Raw genomic sequence first — 18505 nt, 5'->3', positions numbered from 1 at the left:
TCCGGCTCTATGAGGAAATGAGAGAAGCCCTGGGGCAGGGGTCCCTCTCCATATTTGAATATCTCCGCTTGAAGGGAATTTTATGCGACCAATCCTGGGGCTAGAACTTGAAAAGACAGTTGACCCCCTTTGAAAAACTTGTGGACACAGCGACCTCCAGGAAGGGGGCGGTATCGGGGATGTATAGAATACTGAACACTGTCAACCTGGGGGAAGAGGAGGAGGAGGAGGAGGAGGTTCCGTACCTTCTGGAAAGATCTGGCGGGGGAGGAGATCTGAGGATGCCTGGGCAAGGAAATTTAAGATAGCTTTCCATGGGAACTTATTCACAGCGGACATGGAACACAATTTCAAGATCTTGCAGGGGTGGCGCACAGGGATCCTGCGAAGTTGGTGAAAATGTTCACGGGAGTGTCCCCCACATGTCCAAGGGGATGTGACCAGGTCGGTACAAGAGGTCACATGTGGTGGCACTGCCCGAAAGTCCAGGCATATTGGGAGGAGGTACAGGGCTGGATCGCTGAAGTTACTGAGGAACTACTCTCCCAGAACCCCCTGACAATGTTGCTGGGCCAACCCCCAGAGGACACAGACATAGCCAGATACCCAAGGATGTGGGAAACCATGTTGAGGGCGGGGAGGGTGGCCCTGGCACAGAAATGGAAGAGCGCGGAGACCCCATCGAAGGAGGTCTGGTTGAAAAAGGTTAAGAACATGTTTCTGATGGACAAACTAACGGCAATGATGAATAACGAGTTGGGCACATTCCAAGCAAACTGGTTCGGGGTACAGCAGACCTGGGGATGGGACGTTCACTGACCCATGAGGAGGAAAGGAGGAGGGATCGGGTGCCCACGGCCCGGGGAACGGTGGACGATGTACAGCCACAAACGTACGCAACGTTCAAGCTTTCTCAAGCTCCGGGCATATAGAGCTTCCACAGCGTCTCCCCAAATAAGGAGATCCATCTGGGTCCAAGTTTCTTGGGGGGGGGGGGGGGGATTGGGGAGGGTCCGTTTGGGGTGGGTGAGGGGAGGGGGGAGGCTTGTTGGGCCAGCCATTTGTACATCTTATTGAAATTGCTTTGAGCCCGTTTGTTATATTATAAAAATGCTAATAAAATAAAGTTTAAAAAAAAAAAGAAATTGAAAAAAAAATATGTGGTGTTTTATTTTGTATCTTATTTTGATGACCCAAAAATACAAGACTTTACACATTGTAGAGGTCAGGTTGCAGCACAGTGAGAGAAAATCCCCTGTACTGACCGCTGTCACTCGGGAATGTTTCTCTTATGGCACGAACGGCACAGGTGGGTATTACTCTTCGAACGCGGTGTCCAAGGCTCCCGTGAAGCCTCCATGTAAAGACACGATAGGCCACCAGCCTGTACCACCTGTGAAAAGGAATGTAACAAATGTTTTTAAATGACCAAGATAAGTTTAATAAACGTTTGTTGTCAATGACAATTCTTGTAACTAATGGCATTCTGCTCGGACAAATGCTATCTAGACCCGGCACACTATTGAACGACTTTCATGCGTTACAATGATATGCATATGTAATTTTGGATATAGTAGAAGACCATGAAATAGGAGTGGCATGACCAGCAGAGTATACTTACTCGTTACTCGGATTACGAGGACGAACAGTTCCGCGAAGTTCGTGCATAAGCACCATCATTATCCTCAACACGGACCGTGTGAGGCAGACTGCCCTGAAGTCTGGCAGCTCGGTGATGCATTGCGGTCGTGGCTCGCCTTCCGAAATGTAGGCCACACATCCCAAGTTTTCACAGCAGCAGCAGTTCTCGTCCTCGGTTGGCATTTGCTAGCACCAGGTGGAAACACCGTCCATGCGACTAGGTCCAGGCTCTTCAGCTGTTGAATCGTCCTCCCAACTGCCGTCCGAAGACCCATCGTTTGTGTGTTTCCCTTTCCAGTAGTTCCTCCTCGGTATACTCGAGCTCGTACATGTAGGGCATTATTGTAAGCCATTGTGTGTTAAACTAAAATAATTTATAGCGGTGGTACTGGTATCTGTTCACACGGGCTACAAGCAACGAAGGTAGCTGACCAGAGCACAGAAACGAGTCACAGAATACTCAAAGTAATACAGAGAGGAATGGAATCGAAAATCTGCTGCTGTGTGTTGTGAAACAGTCTGTTTATACTTATTGAGGAAAGAGGCGTCCTGCCATTTCCATGGTGACACGTCATTAGCTGAAGCGCAGCGATGTTGACACGAGACGTGCTTTGGCGTTGTGAAATGGGCGGTACGTGTCTGCTGATGACAGGCTCAGGGGCAGGGGATATGATTTAGTGCCGCAAAAGCAGGTCAGCCAGGGCGATGGGGGAAATGATAGGATTATCACAAAATGGCAGCTCCCTGATGCCTGTTTTCGCGTGCGTTTAATGGATGGAAACTCTGGTAAGGTCCATAGGACATTTTTCTAAAATCGAGCGACTTGGGCTTAAAAACACATGGCCGACCCATAGGGGCAATAAAACATTTTTACCAAACCATTCCTTTAAGGAGCGCTGTCTAAAGCAGTCGGTGGCCTACGGCATGTCGCAGGCCGAATGTTTTTCTCCCGCCGCCGAAAGTGATGGGGGGTGACTAGCGATGACCAGGCCTCCGTTGCGGATGCCATTGACCTAACGGCGGACGGTTCTTGGTCCGCAGCGCCTGTCTCCGGCCCCGTCGGCACGATGCTAGTCATGCTATGGGGAAAACACCAGACGACGGGGGGGGGGTGCACCCGATGTAAACTCACAACCCAAGGTTCTGCTTCGGCGGTACTGTCGAAACGTTCCAAAGTGCCAATAAACCCATCAAAAACTTCGACAGGATCCGCTGATCTGTATGATCGGCAGCCTTCCTGCAGCCGCGGCCTACGACTGGGCAATCTAAAGTTAAGGGCGCTAGTACTAAAAAACACGCCATCGAGACGCTCCAGGAGGACGTGCAGATGCCGCCTAAGGCCCCGGTTGGGCTGAAATCCACCGCTCAGCCTCCGGTTCAACCAGCAGATCGCCCTGATTCCCCGAGCATTGGCGAGAGCATCTCTAGGATTGCCTCGGCAGTTCGACTGAAGGAACGGTCGAAAGAGGCTGCGAAACACCAGGAGCGGCCTAGAGACGTGCTGAAAGACGCGCCACAGCACCCCGTACCCTGCAAGGACTATATTGACAGTCCTGTGCCTTTCATCTACCTCGATGAAGGACAAATCTCAACGTCCCAGAGAGGGACTTTCTTCCAGAACACCACTAACGTTGTTGAAAGATGCCTACACACATTAGATGCGCGCAGGGCAGTCATGTTCTACCTGGAAAGAACTAAACCACTGAGAAAGACAAATCAATTTTTTGTTTCAGTGGCAGCTGGTAGAGAAGGGGAGACTGTCAGCAATCTCAAGGTGGATAGTCCTTTTGCTAAGAGACAACTGCCCTTCAAGCCTAGAGCACATTCTTCTCGAGGCACTGGGGCTTCCATAGCATTCTTTGCAAATGTTCCCCTAGAGTCCATCTGCAAAGCAGCCACCTGGAGTTCTGTAGACACCTTTACAAAACACTATTGCCTAGACACTCATTCTAGGTCTGATTCTCAGGTGGGACAAGCGGTACGAAGACCTCTTTTCACTACTGTTCCTTCTCACAACCACCTCCGGGTACTGCTCGCTAGTCTATGCACAGCATGTGATTCTAAGCAGATTGGCAAGCATCAGCATGCATTATTCACTGTAATAGCATTTCTGATAATTGTAGCAGCTTAGATTCACATGCGCTCACCTTTCCTCCTCGCTCGGTTGGAAGGAACATAGACGTCTTAATACTTTGTTTTATATACTTGCTCACGATTGTATTTTGTCTGCCATGAGGGAGCACAATAACTATCAGAGGGAACTTGATGCGCAAGGGTTTTTGGGTACACTACACGTCACTATAGGGATCGTGTTACAGACACCTCCTTTTCTGATGTCCCCTTTCGATCCTCGAAAGACCAGATGCAATACTCTGCGGTTACCACTGGATGTCGGACCATATGCACAGCATGTGAATCTAAGCAGATACAATCAGAAATCCTATTACGGTGAGTAATGCATGTCATTCCTCTTCCTCTCGCAGTCCCCCTTTGCCTGCCTCTCTTCCTATTCCCCCCCTTTCCTCTGACAACACTGACAATGTTTCTAGACAAGTCCAGTCTATGAAACTGGCGTCCAAACGGGTGATTCCGTGATCCTCTAGAACCATCATGGGCCAGATAGCCACCCTCGCTCCAGCCTTGGCCGATTTCTGCAATAACGCTTTCCCCCCTGGATCTTCCCCCTCTCTAGCACTCCTTTCTGCACCCTCTCCTAAAAAAGCCTTATGACGATCGTCCATGCCCAGCAAACTATCGCCGGATTTCTATCACCCTTTCCTGGACAAACTCCTGGAAAAGCTGACCATCTCCCAGCTTACCCTCCACACTGAAAATGTGTGCTGCCTCCATGAACAGCAGTCTGGCTTCAGAGCAGCGAGAGGCATGGGAACTGCTCTCCTGAACCCCCGGGAAGATCTGCTCTCTAACCTCGACTCCAGCTTTCCCTCTGACCTCTTCTTCCTTGACCTAATCCCTGATTTAGACCTGGTCAGTCACGCCACCCTGATCAACAGACTGTGTGAACCTGGGCATCACGTGTCAGGCCCGGGCTTGGCTGACTTCCTTCCTCCTGCTTTGTCCCTCCCAGGTCCAACTTGGGTCCTTTCTCTCCACCTCTCCCGCCACATGTGGTGCCCCCAGGGCTCTATGCTCTTACCCTGGCTCTTCCAATGTCTATCCAGACCCTTTGGCCCACCTGATCTCCTTTCTCTTCTACCTTTCAGAGTTATGCTGATGACATTCAGCTCTTTCAGGCTTCCCTCAGCCTCCTCTCCTCCCTCACTCTTTCCTGACTTTATCCACTAATCCGGATTGGTGTGTCTCTAACGATCTTTGCCTTAATCCCAGTAAGACTGCGATCCTTCTCATCTGGACCCCTGTTCCTGCTTTCCCTCTCTGTCCACCCTCCTTGGGCCCTCCAACCTCACCTTCCCGTGAGGCAAAAAACCTTGAAGTCCTTCGACTCCACTCCCTCCTTCTCTCCTCACATCATGGACCTTGGCAAAAAGGCCCACTTCCAGCTGCACCAGCTCCAAATGTATTCTTCCTTTCCTCCCTTTTTTGCCAGAAGTCTTCAGAGCCCTGGTTCTCGCCAGGCTGGACTACAGCAACAGCCTCTTTCTCAATCTGTCTACCTCTACTCTTAGCCCCCTGCAACTAATCCAGAACTGGACTGCAAGACTTATCCTTGGCCTGAAGCCCAGGGACTGTATCTCTCCAGGTCTGAAATCTCTACACTGGCTCCCGGTGGCTGCAAGGATCAAGTTCATGACCCTCTTCATTGTCCACAAGTCTTTCTGGGGCCGGTGCCTGCACTAGATCCAATTTATCTTCGGAAATACCTTACTTTAGAGTTCTTTGCTCAGATACCTCTCTGTGGGTCAGACGCTTCTCCAGGCAGAGTTGGGGTAGATCTCTCCTTTGCAGGTATCTCTCTCTGGAACGGCCTCCCGGCCCCTCTCAAACTTGAGCCGGGCCACCTGAAGTTCCGAAAGCAGCTCAAGACCCTCCTGTTCTCCTCTGCCTTCTCCCTATTGCTTCCTTGCTAACTAACTTGTCTGCTGCGCTGACTGGTTGCTTGGTTCCCTCAGAGTCTCACCGGGTACCAGGCTCCTCCACGACCGGTCTTCCTTGCACTGCCTCCTGGCCTACCACTCACTTATTGGCTGTAACTAAACCCTACGGCCCCTTGCCTCCTGCACTTACCTAGAGCCATGCTGCCCTGCTCCCACTTACCCCTTTTCCTCTCCCTTGCATTTAGACCCTTTGCTTCCCTTTGCACTTCCATTGTTGCAATTGCAGGATCCGAATGACATGTGGCCTGGTAGGAGCGCTTCTCTTGTCCTCCCTGTGTTTCCCTCCCTTATCTTGTGGCGCCTAGAAACACTTGTGTACATGCGCGTTATAAATGCCATTTCTCCAGCATGGTGTCTGGCATGGATTCACATGCTCATGAATATTAACCGTCGTCGGGCTGGGAATCCTCAGTAAAGAAAAAAATCAGTTTCCGTTTCACTTCTGAACGGTCTTTCTCCTAACCAATCACTGGTCTCTTGGTCATACTGCCCCCATCCAATGACTGCCCTCTACATAAGCCCCTCCTCTGGCAGCCATCTTCATATTTTTACCCCATGTTCAAGTGTTGGAAGTCCTCGTGCTATAGCTCTCAAGCTTTTACTGCATTTTGCGATTTATTTTTTTCTAAGAGTTTTACTCTGAATGAAAAAATAATCAAGCCTCAAGCGCTACCGATTAACCTTTCTGATTAACGGGGACCAGTTTTCGGATCCTTCAGCGCCTCTCACGGATGATTTGCGTTGTTTCTTCTTGGAGGATTCCAGAAGCTTCTTGGAGGCCTACACCGTGTGGCTATGGAGAAGGATGCCTCGGCACCTCTCTAAGGTTTGCCCCGGCTGCAACCTACAGAAAGTCTTTTCGGACGATGGACATTCCCTGTGCCTCTACTGCATGCATTCGGACCAGATGCATGTGGAGGACGACTGCGTGGCTTTTCGGGAGATGGTGCCGCGCACGCAGCTGACCGACGCAAGCGCCTCAAGAAGTGGCTGCATGCCAAGGCTTCTGCTCAGAGTGAGTCCCGGCAGCATGCCTCCCCTGCCCAGAAGAAGAAAGCTGATCGGTCTTCTAAGACCTTTGAGGGCGCCTCTTCCGCGGGGGCCAACATAAGGCGGAGCACCGCAAGTCCACTGCCTCCGGGAGCGCCGTTGCAACAAGCTCCTCGGCAGCCCGGGCGAGTTCAGCACCTTCGACCACGGGCCAACGCTCAGGTTCTTCATAGAGGCAGTCGGACCATCTGGGCAAGCTTTTGGAGAAGACCCAGGCCGGACCGACGGAGAAGGCCAAGGGGGAGCAGGGTCAAGACCCTCCCCCTGAGGTGAAGGCCACAGACGTGGTCAAGACCACGAAGGCCCAGGTGCATCAGGCTAAGACCCACACTTCCATCGAAGTAGTAGCGGTGTCCCTCGCGAAGGCCACCAAAGTGGATTCGCAGGATACGGCAAATAAGGTGAAGGGTATCCCTGCCTGCTGGGGGGGGGGGGTAGTCCTTCCAGCCCATTGAGAAGACTCTGGAGAAGGTGATGCCCATCATTTCACTGAAACTGTCTCCCCTGGTCGCAGAGAAGAAGGGGCGGCACTGTAGTCCTCCAGAGCATGGACATTTCCTCAGAGGAAGAGCTCACCAACCTCCCGGTCCTCCAGGAGGGGAGATGCGCTGAGAGCAGGCCCTACAGGGTGGGATCAAGAGGAGGGCGATGACGAAGGTGACGACTATGAGGAGACCGACAAGGAGCAACAGGGCGGAGACGACGGAGCTGACCCTAAGCCACAAACTCCCCGGTCGCTGTCGCTTCCACCCCAGCAACATATCTCTGTGGACATTCTGATGGCTCTGCATACCCTGTGCTCGGAAATCCGGACAAGGATGACTGTCACCGGCGGCCCTGCCCGCAGCGCCGAGGCCATCGGAGGAACCACCACCCAAGAGGATGAGGTCACCCCCCCTCCGCCTTTTCAAGCCTCACCTCCCTTACCCCCACCGAGGCATGACATGGAACCGGACACGGCACTGGCACTGATGAAGGCATTCTGGGGGATCTCCGGTCTCCGCCGGCCAGATCTTCACCGCCCGACGAGATTGGCTCGTTCCATGTCATGATCTCCAGGGCCTCAGAGCTGTTCCAGCTCGTCCCGAAGGAGGAGGGTTTCCTTTACCAGCGCCGGGAGGCGAAGAGGAAGAACATACGTTCAATCCTGCTATTGGATGACATTTGGGATGAGGGTTTGTCCCTCATGAAGAACCCTTCATCGTCTCTGGCGAAGAGGGATCGCTACGAGAAGTAGTACAGAGTGCCGGACCCTGCGCCCAAGTGTTTACGGTCCCAGCCATCTCCAGACTTGGTGGTTTCAGCGACGGCCAAGAAGTAGTCTTCGGGCGCATCCTCGTCAGGGGAAGAAGTTGGATGCCATGGGGCGAAGAGTGATCAAGTCGGCGGTGACTACCATCAAGGCCGCTAATGCCCTCGCCATCGTGGCGCGTTACAACGGGGAACTTTGGTTCAAGATGGCCCCCTCCTGGACTTCCTTCCCGTGGCAAGCGGGCTGAAGCGTTGGAGATTCTACTGGAAGGCGAGGTGGCTTCAGACTACACCATTACTGTGGCCGCGGACATTGCCGATACAGGACACTGCCAAATGGCCAACAGCATTTGTGTTGGTCGGCGAGGTTGGCTGAGGGACACTTATTTCGGCCAGAATGTTCAGTCAAGGGTGTTGGACATGCCCTTCGGGGACTATTTGTTGGGAAAGACTGCGGACGAGTCTCTCCAGGCCATCAAAGCGGACACAGACGGCTCGTGCCTTGGGCATGCTTCAATGACAGCCGTCCTTTTGGATTTCTGGAGGGAAATCCCATAGTTTCTCTAAAGGATTCGGAGGAGGTGCCTCGTCCTACCGTCAGCCCTCCCGCTCCTCGGCCCAGGAGACCTACAGGCGGCGCGCCAAGTTTGGAGGTGGACGTCGACGCAAAGGCCCACAAGGCGGCGCTTTGACATCGAAACAAGATTGAACCGGCCGTGGAGTCGGGCCCCCACCCGTGCACCCTGGTGGGGAACTTCGTCAGCGCGTGGAAGACCATCTCCGACCGACCGTTGGGTCCTGGACACTCTTGGCCACGGATACACCCTAGAGTTCCATTGGAAGTGTCCAAGGATATCACCAGTGGCCCGTCAGCAGAATCGCGTCCCTCAGCTGCTGCTGGAGGTACGGGCCATGTTAAAGGGTGCTATCGAGCTCGTCCCGAAGAAGCTCGAGTGTACTCGCGTTACTTCCTTGTCAGAAAGAAGACCGGTGGTTGGCGGCCTATTCTGGACCCCCTGCCATTTGAACAAGTACATAAAGTCCCAAAAGTTTCGGATGGTGACCCTTCAGCACTTGCTAGGACAGCTGGAAGAGGGGGATTTTCTATCATCGCTGGACTTAGAAGATGCCCATTTTCACATCCCCATACACGAAAGACACCACAAGTACCTACGCTTTGTGGTTAAAGGACGACATTACCAGTTCAAGGTCCTTCCCTTCGGGTTGAAGTCGGCACCACGAATGTTCACCAAGTGCCTGGCCCTGGTGGCGGCGCGGCTACATCTACGAGGGATCCACGAGTACCCGTACCTGGACGACTGGCTCATCCGGGCGAACTACAAGGACATCGCCATCGACCACACGACGAAGACAGTCCAACTCCTGCCAGACCTGGGGTTCTTGATAAACTTTGCGAAGTCCTGCTTGACTCCATCACAGGACACTGTTTCTGGGAGTCCGACTCCAGTGTCTTGCCTGGCGTCTCCGTCGGAGGAAAGGATCGTGGCCATCTTGGGCAAGGTACACCGGTTGTTGGCCCTGAAGGTCGCAAGGGTGAGGTCCATCAGGTCCCTACTCGGCATGATGTCGTCATGCATATACCTCATTTCACCTGTGCAGGCTACGGATGCGTCCACTGCAGGATTTCCTTGATGCCCGTTGGATACAAGTGGCGGGGAGCTTCGAGGACCAGATCACACTCGACGAGAGCTTCCATCGAGCGATAAGGTGGTGGGGAGTGCACGCACATTTCCAGACCCCACCTCATCAGGAGACGGTTACGACAGACGCCTACCTGGAAGGATGGGGAGCGCATTCCAGAAGTCTTAATGCAAGAGGCCTATGGCTGCCGGAGAAGTGGTTGCACATCAACGTGTTGGAGCTGCGGGCAGTGTTTTGGGCCCTCAAGTCCTTCTGTCCCGTGGTACGGGTCTTCACGGACAACATCACCACAATGTTCTACATCCGGAAGCGGGGGAACCGGATCCCTGGTGCTCTACAAGGAGGCGCAGGACCTTTGGCACTGGGCCGTAGCCCAGGGGATGTTATTCATCCCGTTTCATCTGGCAAGATTAAAGAACACATCGCCGACTCTCCCAGCAGGGAGCTATGCTGTTGCCACGAGTGGGAACTTCGGCAGGACCAAGTGGATCACCTGTTCTGCAGATGGGGCAATCCCCAAATTGATTTGTTTGCGACAGCGACAAACACCAAGTGCCTGAGGTTCGCTAGGAGGTTTCCCCAGCCGGGGAGAATGGGGGACGCATTCTCTTTCCCCTGGGATGGCCTGTTTCTGTATGCGTTCCCTCCGTTGCTTCTTCGGCTAGTCAATCAACTCGGAAGGTCCCGGTGCAGGATGATCCTCGTCGTACTGGCATGGCCAAGACGGATATGGACCCGGACCTTCTGGATATGTCGGCGTCCCCTCCAGTCAAGCTTCTGGAGGAGGCAGATCTTCTCACCAGGGAAGGAGGCGCAATTCTGCACCACGACTCAGGATCACTGAACCTGAAGGCTTGGCTCCTGCAGCACTAGAGTTTGAGGGCTACGATCTCCCAGCAGATTGTAAGGAGGTGCTCGCCAAGGCCAGAGCTTCATCTACTCTTAAATGGTATGGGCACAAGTGGAAGAGGTTTGCCGTTTGGTGCCGTACTCAGATCGACCCTCTACGAGTCACTGCTCCGCAGGTGCTCCTGTACTTGTCGTTGGCCAAGGCAGGATTGGCCCATGCTTCCATCAAAGTTAATCTGGCGGCTATTTCCTGCTACACCAGATCTCCTGGACGATCATCCTTATGGTTGCATCGCTTGGTCACGGAGTTCGTCAAAGAACTATTGCGCTCGTTAGCGGCGGTGAAGGCCCCAGCGTGGGCGCTCAATGTGGTGCTTACTATGCTCTTGGGTCCCCTGTTGGAGCCTATGCATTCGGCGCCACTGAAGTTTTTATTGTGGAAAACAGCTTTTCTTGTAGTCCTCGCCTCTGCACGACGAGTGGGAGAGATCCAGACCCTCTCTTGTAAACCACCTTATTTGACGTTCCACGAGACTATGGTGGTGCTGCGGACGCACCCCTCCTTCATGCCCAAGGTGCCGTTGGACTTTCATCTAAATAAGCCCTTGGTGTTACCTGTATTGTTCCCTACGCCTTCGTCGCCAGCTGAGAGGACTTTGCACTCGCTGGTTTTAGCTAGAGCGCTGAAGTTCTATGTGGACCGCACAAAGAGTTTTCGGAAGACGTCGCAACGTTTTGTGAACTTTGGCCCTGTGAACCATGGGAAGGCCCTCTCCAAGGCTTGATATATGATATGGCATTTGTAACGCGCCTATACACAAGTGTTTCAAGGCGCGCCTTGGCAGGGAGGGGGGGGAACAGTGGGGAAAGACAGACAACGATCCTACTAGGCCAGGTGTCATTCAGATCGCGCAAGTGCAGGGGTAGGGGGAAGGGAAAAAGTGCAAGTGCAAGGGGAAGGGGAGAGGGGGAAGTGCTGAACAGGGTAAGTAGAATAAAAACTAAATACATAAATAGGGCCAGCTGGTGGCAAGTGCAAGGTAAGTGCAGACAAGTGCTGGGAGGGGGGGGGGGGGCTGTAGGGATGCAGAGACAGTCCCGCAGTGCAGGGGTTGCCAGGGAGGCAGTGCAAGTGGAGAGTGGCTGGGCCAAGGACCGAGGTTGGTGAGAGTGGCCCAGGTGCAGGTTCAGTGCTGTTTCAATGAAGAATTTAGCAGGGGAGAGGGAGAGAGAAAGCTTCCAATTCCAGGTGGCTCTCCGGCTGCATCACCCATTGTCACCGGTTGGCAAACCGACGTTGCCTGGCCGTCCGAGAGCCCATTCTACTGGATCGATCGCTGCAACTACGGCGTTCCTGTCTGGTGTGCCCCTGCTGGACATCTGCAGGGCTGCTACGTGTATGTCGACTCACACCTTCAAAAAGTTCTTCTGCGTCAACAGGGATTCCAGGGAGGAGCCCAGAGTCGGCCAAGCAGTGCTGCGCAACCTTGTTTGCTTGAAGGTGAGCCTGGTGAGGAGGTAAGAGATGCTTAATGTTGAGATGCTAATGTGAACCTTGCCACCTCCCGTGGTTGTGCATGTGTATACTGCTATGTATTCTTTATACATGAGCATGTGGATCCATGCCAGATCCCATGCTGGAGAAGGAACAAGTTACTTACCTGTAACTGTTGTTCTCCAGCATGGGTCTGGCATGGATTCACATGCAAACCCTCCCGCCTACCCCTCTGCGGCTCTTATCTTGGTCCTACTGCCGCTTTACATGCTAGCAAATCTGAAGTTGGCTGCCAGAGGACGGGCTTAGGTAGAGGGCAGTCATTGGCTGGGGGCAGAGACCAGTGATTGGTTGTTAGGAGAAAGATAGTTCAGAAGTGAAACTGATTTTTTTTCTTTACTGAGGATTCCCAGCCTGACGGCGGAATATTCATGAGCATGTGAATCCATGCCAGACCCATGCTGGACAAAAACAGTTAGAGGTAAGTAACTTGATCCATCCTATCATAGGGCCAATACTGAGGCGCTTAAAAGCAACCCTGTCTTAGGATCCTAATGGGCTACCATAGGAACAAATATTAAAAACAGGGGTTGCAGTAACTGGGGAGGGAGGTGGTGCTTAGCGAAGGGATGTCGTTAAGTCCCTTTGACCACAAAAAAGATATTTAAAAAAACTGAAGTGGTTGGTTTTATAGGTCCTATAAATGGGACAACCGAACTATCAAAAGTATAGTTCTGCCAGAATACACTCTAAGATGGGCTGATGCATTGTAGTGACATGACCTGTGCAAAAGCGGAACCAAATGGTGATGGCTGGAAGGTTTTTAAACGATCATAACAGGCAGCTCTCTAGGTAACCTTCCGCCATCCTATTTCAGCCCGCTGAGCCCTTACAGAAGGGGAAAGACAATATACAAATCAGGCTTGTTCCGACCCAAAAAAAGGCAGCCAATTAGGTCACATCCTTTATTCACGATACTGGAAGCCTCACCGGACCCAGACATGTTTCAGCTTCTCTTGCGTGGGACCAACCCTGTTTTGCATATGGTCTTTCACCTTTCTGTAATGGCTTGGCAGGCGAAGAACGAGGGTTGCCTAGAGCCATGCCAGAAATTCATTTAAAACCTTCTCGCCATCACATCCGTTTTGCTTATGGCATACTTTGCAACATTGAGGTAGGATTATCCTGTTGTCCAACTAGTCTGCAAAATAAGAATTGTAAAACCTCTAACCATATACCTTGTCCTGTCATGCCAAGACCTTTCCCAATGTGATATTAATTTGCATTACCCTATGTTTTTCCATAGGAGCACTTAGTTGGTCTGAATGAACCTGTTTCGGAAGCTGGAGAAAAAGCTCTTCGTCAAGAGCAAGCAAAAATCATTCGACTGGAAAAGCAAGCAGAAGAGTTCCTCCATGCAATCTTCTACGAAAAAGGTTGGTCAGTGACCAAATTAATGTTAGATTTAGCAAGCAATAGGTTTGCATCTAAACGAAAGATGGTTTATGGCCCTTTTCCCTATGAACTCACCCATACTACTAATGCCCCCACTGTTTATGTTCAATGTAGTTATTTATTTTGCTTTTAGCTTCCACCCACCTTTTTTCCTCCATCCCACCCACCCACCTTTTTTCCTCCATCCCACCCACCTTTTTTCCACCCTCCCTTTTCCCTCCAAAATCCCCTTTTCCTCCCTCCCTCTGACCCACCCTCCCTTTTTCCTCCCTCCCTCCCTCTGACCCACCCTGCCTTTTTCCTCCCTCCCTCCCTTTTTCCTCAGTCCCTCCCTCCCACCCACCCACCCTTTTTCCTCACTCCCTCCCTCCCACCCACCCACCCTTTTTCCTCACTCCCTCCCTCCCACCCACCCACCCTTTTTCCTCACTCCCTCCCTCCCACCCACCCACCCTTTTTCCTCACTCCCTCCCTCCCCACCCACCCTTTTTCCTCACTCCCTCCCACCCACCCACCCTTTTTCCTCACTCCCTCCCACCCACCCACCCTTTTTCCTCACTCCCTCCCTCCCACCCACCCTTTTTCCTCACTCCCTCCCTCCCACCCACCCTTTTTCCTCACTCCCTCCCTCCCACCCACCCACCCTTTTTCCTCACTCCCTCCCTCCCACCCACCCACCCTTTTTCCTCACTCCCTCCCTCCCACCCACCCACCCTTTTTCCTCACTCCCTCCCTCCCACCCACCCACCCTTTTTCCTCACTCCCTCCCTCCCACCCACCCACCCTTTTTCCTCACTCCCTCCCACCCACCCACCCTTTTTCCTCACTCCCTCCCACCCACCCACCCTTTTTCCTCACTCCCTCCCACCCACCCACCCTTTTTCCTCACTCCCTCCCACCCACCCACCCTTTTTCCTCACTCCCTCCCACCCACCCACCCTTTTTCCTCACTCCCTCCCACCCACCCACCCTTTTTCCTCACTCCCTTCCACCCACCCACCCTTTTTCCTCACTCCCTTCCACCCACCCACCCTTTTTCCTCACTCCCTTCCACCCACCCACCCTTTTTCCTCACTCCCTTCCACCCACCCACCCTTTTTCCTCACTCCCTCCCACCCACCCACCCTTTTTCCTCACTCCCTCCCACCCACCCACCCTTTTTCCTCACTCCCTCCCACCCACCCACCCTTTTTCCTCACTCCCTCCCACCCACCCACCCTTTTTCCTCACTCCCTCCCACCCACCCTTTTTCCTCACTCCCTCCCACCCACCCACCCTTTTTCCTCACTCCCTCCCACCCACCCACCCTTTTTCCTCACTCCCTCCCACCCACCCACCCTTTTTCCTCACTCCCTCCCACCCACCCACCCTTTTTCCTCACTCCCTCCCACCCACCCACCCTTTTTCCTCACTCCCTCCCACCCACCCACCCTTTTCCTCCCTCCCACCCACCCACCCTTTTTCCTCACTCCCTCCCTCCTCCCACCCACCCACCCACCCTTTTTCCTCACTCCCTCCCTCCCTCCCACCCACCCACCCTTTTTCCTCACTCCCTCCCTCCCTCCCACCCACCCACCCTTTTTCCTCACTCCCTCCCTCCCACCCACCCACCCTTTTTCCTCACTCCCTCCCTCCCTCCCACCCACCCACCCTTTTTCCTCCCTCCCTCCCACCCACCCACCCACCCTTTTTCCTCCCTCCCTCCCACCCACCCACCCTTTTTCCTCCCTCCCTCCCACCCACCCACCCTTTTTCCTCCCTCCCTCCCACCCACCCACCCTTTTTCCTCCCTCCCTCCCACCCACCCTTTTTCCTCCCTCCCTCCCACCCGCCCTTTTTCCTCCCTCCCACCCACCCACCCGCCCTTTTTCCTCCCTCCCACCCACCCTTTTTCCTCACTCCCACCCACCCACCCACCTTTTTCCTCACTCCCTCCCACCCACCCTTTTTCCTCACTCCCTCCCTCCCTCCCACCCACCCTTTTTCCTCACTCCCTCCCTCCCCCCACCCACCCACCCACCCACCCTTTTTCCTCACTCCCTCCCTCCCACCCACCCACCCTTTTTCCTCACTCCCTCCCTCCCACCCACCCACCCTTTTTCCTCACTCCCTCCCTCCCACCCACCCACCCTTTTTCCTCACTCCCTCCCTCCCACCCACCCTTTTTCCTCACTCCCTCCCTCCCACCCACCCACCCTTTTTCCTCACTCCCTCCCACCCACCCACCCACCCACCCTTTTTCCTCACTCCCTCCCTCCCACCCACCCACCCTTTTTCCTCACTCCCTCCCTCCCACCCACCCACCCTTTTTCCTCACTCCCTCCCTCCCACCCACCCACCCTTTTTCCTCCCTCCCTCCCACCCACCCACCCACCCTTTTTCCTCCCTCCCTCCCACCCACCCACCCTTTTTCCTCCCTCCCTCCCACCCACCCACCCTTTTTCCTCCCTCCCTCCCACCCACCCTTTTTCCTCCCTCCCTCCCACCCACCCTTTTTCCTCCCTCCCTCCCACCCGCCCTTTTTCCTCCCTCCCACCCACCCACCCGCCCTTTTTCCTCCCTCCCACCCACCCACCCACCCTTTTTCCTCACTCCCACCCACCCACCCACCCTTTTCCTCACTCCCTCCCACCCACCCTTTTCCTCACTCCCTCCCTCCCTCCCACCCACCCTTTTTCCTCACTCCCTCCCTCCCTCCCAGCCACCCACCCACCCACCCTTTTTCCTCACTCCCTCCCTCCCACCCACCCACCCTTTTTCCTCACTCCCTCCCTCCCACCCACCCACCCTTTTCCTCACTCCCTCCCTCCCACCCACCCACCCTTTTTCCTCACTCCCTCCCTCCCACCCACCCACCCTTTTTCCTCACTCCCTCCCTCCCACCCACCCTTTTTCCTCACTCCCTCCCTCCCACCCACCCACCCTTTTTCCTCACTCCCTCCCACCCACCCCACCCTTTTTCCTCACTCCCTCCCTCCCACCCACCCTTTTTCCTCACTCCCTCCCTCCCACCCACCCACCCTTTTTCCTCACTCCCTCCCTCCCACCCACCCACCCTTTTTCCTCACTCCCTCCCTCCCACCCACCCACCCTTTTTCCTCCCTCCCTCCCTCCCACCCACCCACCCTTTTTCCTCACTCCCTCCCTCCCACCCACCCACCCTTTTTCCTCACTCCCTCCCTCCCACCCACCCACCCTTTTTACCCACCCTTTTTACCCACCCTTTTTCCTCACTCCCTCCCACCCACCCACCCTTTTTCCTCACTCCCTCCCACCCACCACCCTTTTTCCTCACTCCCTCCCACCCACCCACCCTTTTTCCTCACTCCCTCCCACCCACCCACCCTTTTTCCTCACTCCCTCCCACCCACCCACCCTTTTTCCTCACTCCCTCCCACCCACCCACCCTTTTTCCTCACTCCCTCCCTCCCACCCACCCACCCTTTTTCCTCACTCCCTCCCACCCACCCACCCTTTTTCCTCACTCCCACCCACCCTTTTTCCTCACTCCCTCCCACCCACCCACCCTTTTTCCTCACTCCCTCCCACCCACCCACCCTTTTTCCTCACTCCCTCCCACCCACCCACCCTTTTTCCTCACTCCCTCCCACCCACCCACCCTTTTTCCTCACTCCCTCCCACCCACCCACCCTTTTTCCTCACTCCCTCCCACCCACCCACCCTTTTTCCTCACTCCCTCCCACCCTTTTTCCTCACTCCCTCCCACCCACCCTTTTTCCTCACTCCCTCCCACCCACCCTTTTTCCTCACTCCCTCCCACCCACCCACCCTTTTTCCTCCCTCCCTCCCTCCCACCCACCCTTTTTCCTCCCTCACTCCCTCCCACCCACCCTTTTTCCTCCCTCACTCCCTCCCACCCGCCCACACTTTTTCCTCACTCCCTCCCACCCGCCCACCCTTTTTCCTCACATAACCCGTTTTCCTCACTCCCTCCCACCCGCCCACCCTTTTTCCTCACTCCCTCCCACCCGCCCTCCCACCCTCCCACCCGCCCTCCCTTTTTCCTCCCACCCTTCCTTTTTCCTCCCACCCTCCCTCCCTTTTTCCTCCCTCCCACCCTCCCTCCCTTTTTCCTCCCTCCCTTTTTCCTCCCGCCCGCCCTCCCTTTTTCCGCCCGCCCTCCCTTATTCCTCCCACCCGCCCGCCCTCCCTTATTCCTCCACCCGCCCGCCCTCCCTTATTCCTCCCACCCGCCCGCCCTCCCTTATTCCTCCCACCCGCCCGCCCTCCCTTTTTCCTCCCTCCCACCCTCCCTTTTTCCTCCCTCCCGCCCTCCCTTTTTCCTCCCTCCCACCCTCCCTTTTTCCTCCCTCCCGCCCTCCCACCCTCCCACCCGCCTTCCCTTTTTCCTCCCACCCTCCCACCCGCCCTCCCTTTTTCCTACCACCCTCCCACCCGCCCTCCCTTTTTCCTACCTCCCACCCTCCCACCCGCCCTCCCTTTTTCCTACCACCCACCCTCCCACCCGCCCTCCCTTTTTCCTCCCTCCCACCCTCCCTCCCACCCACCCTCCCTTTTTCCTCCCTCCCACCCGCCCTCCCTTTTTCCTCCCTCCCACCCGCCCTCCTTTTTCCTCCCTCCCACCCTCCCACCCGCCCTCCCTTTTTCCTCCCACCCGCCCTCCCTTTTTCCTCCCACCCTCCCTTTTTCCTCCCACCCTCCCACCCTCCCTCCCTTTTTCCTCCCGCCCGCCCTCCCTTTTTCCTCCCAAGTGCCCGCCCTCCCATTTTCGTCACCACCCGCCCGCCCTCCCATTTCGTCACCACCCGCCCGCCCTCCCATTTTCGTCACCACCCGCCCGCCCTCCCATTTTCGTCACCACCCGCCCGCCCTCCCTTTTTCCTCCCACCCGCCCGCCCTCCCTTTTTCCTCCCACCCGCCCGCCCTCCCTTTTTCCTCCCACCCGCCCGCCCTCCCTTTTTCCTCCCACCCGCCCGCCCTCCCTTTTTCCTCCCACCCGCCCTCCCTTTTTCCTCCCACCCGCCCGCCCTCCCTTTTTCCTCCC

At 55.1% G+C, this 18505-nt stretch overlaps 1 protein-coding gene across 10 annotated transcripts in view; it reads left to right on the top strand.

Annotated features, from left to right (window-relative positions):
• Nucleotides 1-18505, top strand: part of LCOR (ligand dependent nuclear receptor corepressor) — a 735064-nt gene that overhangs the window by 201123 nt on the left and 515436 nt on the right. For all 10 annotated transcript variants that reach the window (XM_069611589.1, XM_069611590.1, XM_069611594.1 and 7 more), the window contains one exon: nucleotides 13331-13460. In XM_069611589.1, the coding sequence (XP_069467690.1) occupies nucleotides 13331-13460 (130 nt within the window). The remainder of the gene's footprint in view (nucleotides 1-13330; nucleotides 13461-18505) is intronic.

The sequence above is a fragment of the Ambystoma mexicanum genome, chromosome 8 (assembly GCF_040938575.1).
Source record: "Ambystoma mexicanum isolate Mex_15411 chromosome 8, UKY_AmexF1_1, whole genome shotgun sequence".
In the NCBI taxonomy this organism is placed as follows: Eukaryota; Metazoa; Chordata; class Amphibia; order Caudata; family Ambystomatidae; genus Ambystoma; species Ambystoma mexicanum.
This window is presented reverse-complemented; position numbering and strand designations above follow the sequence as displayed.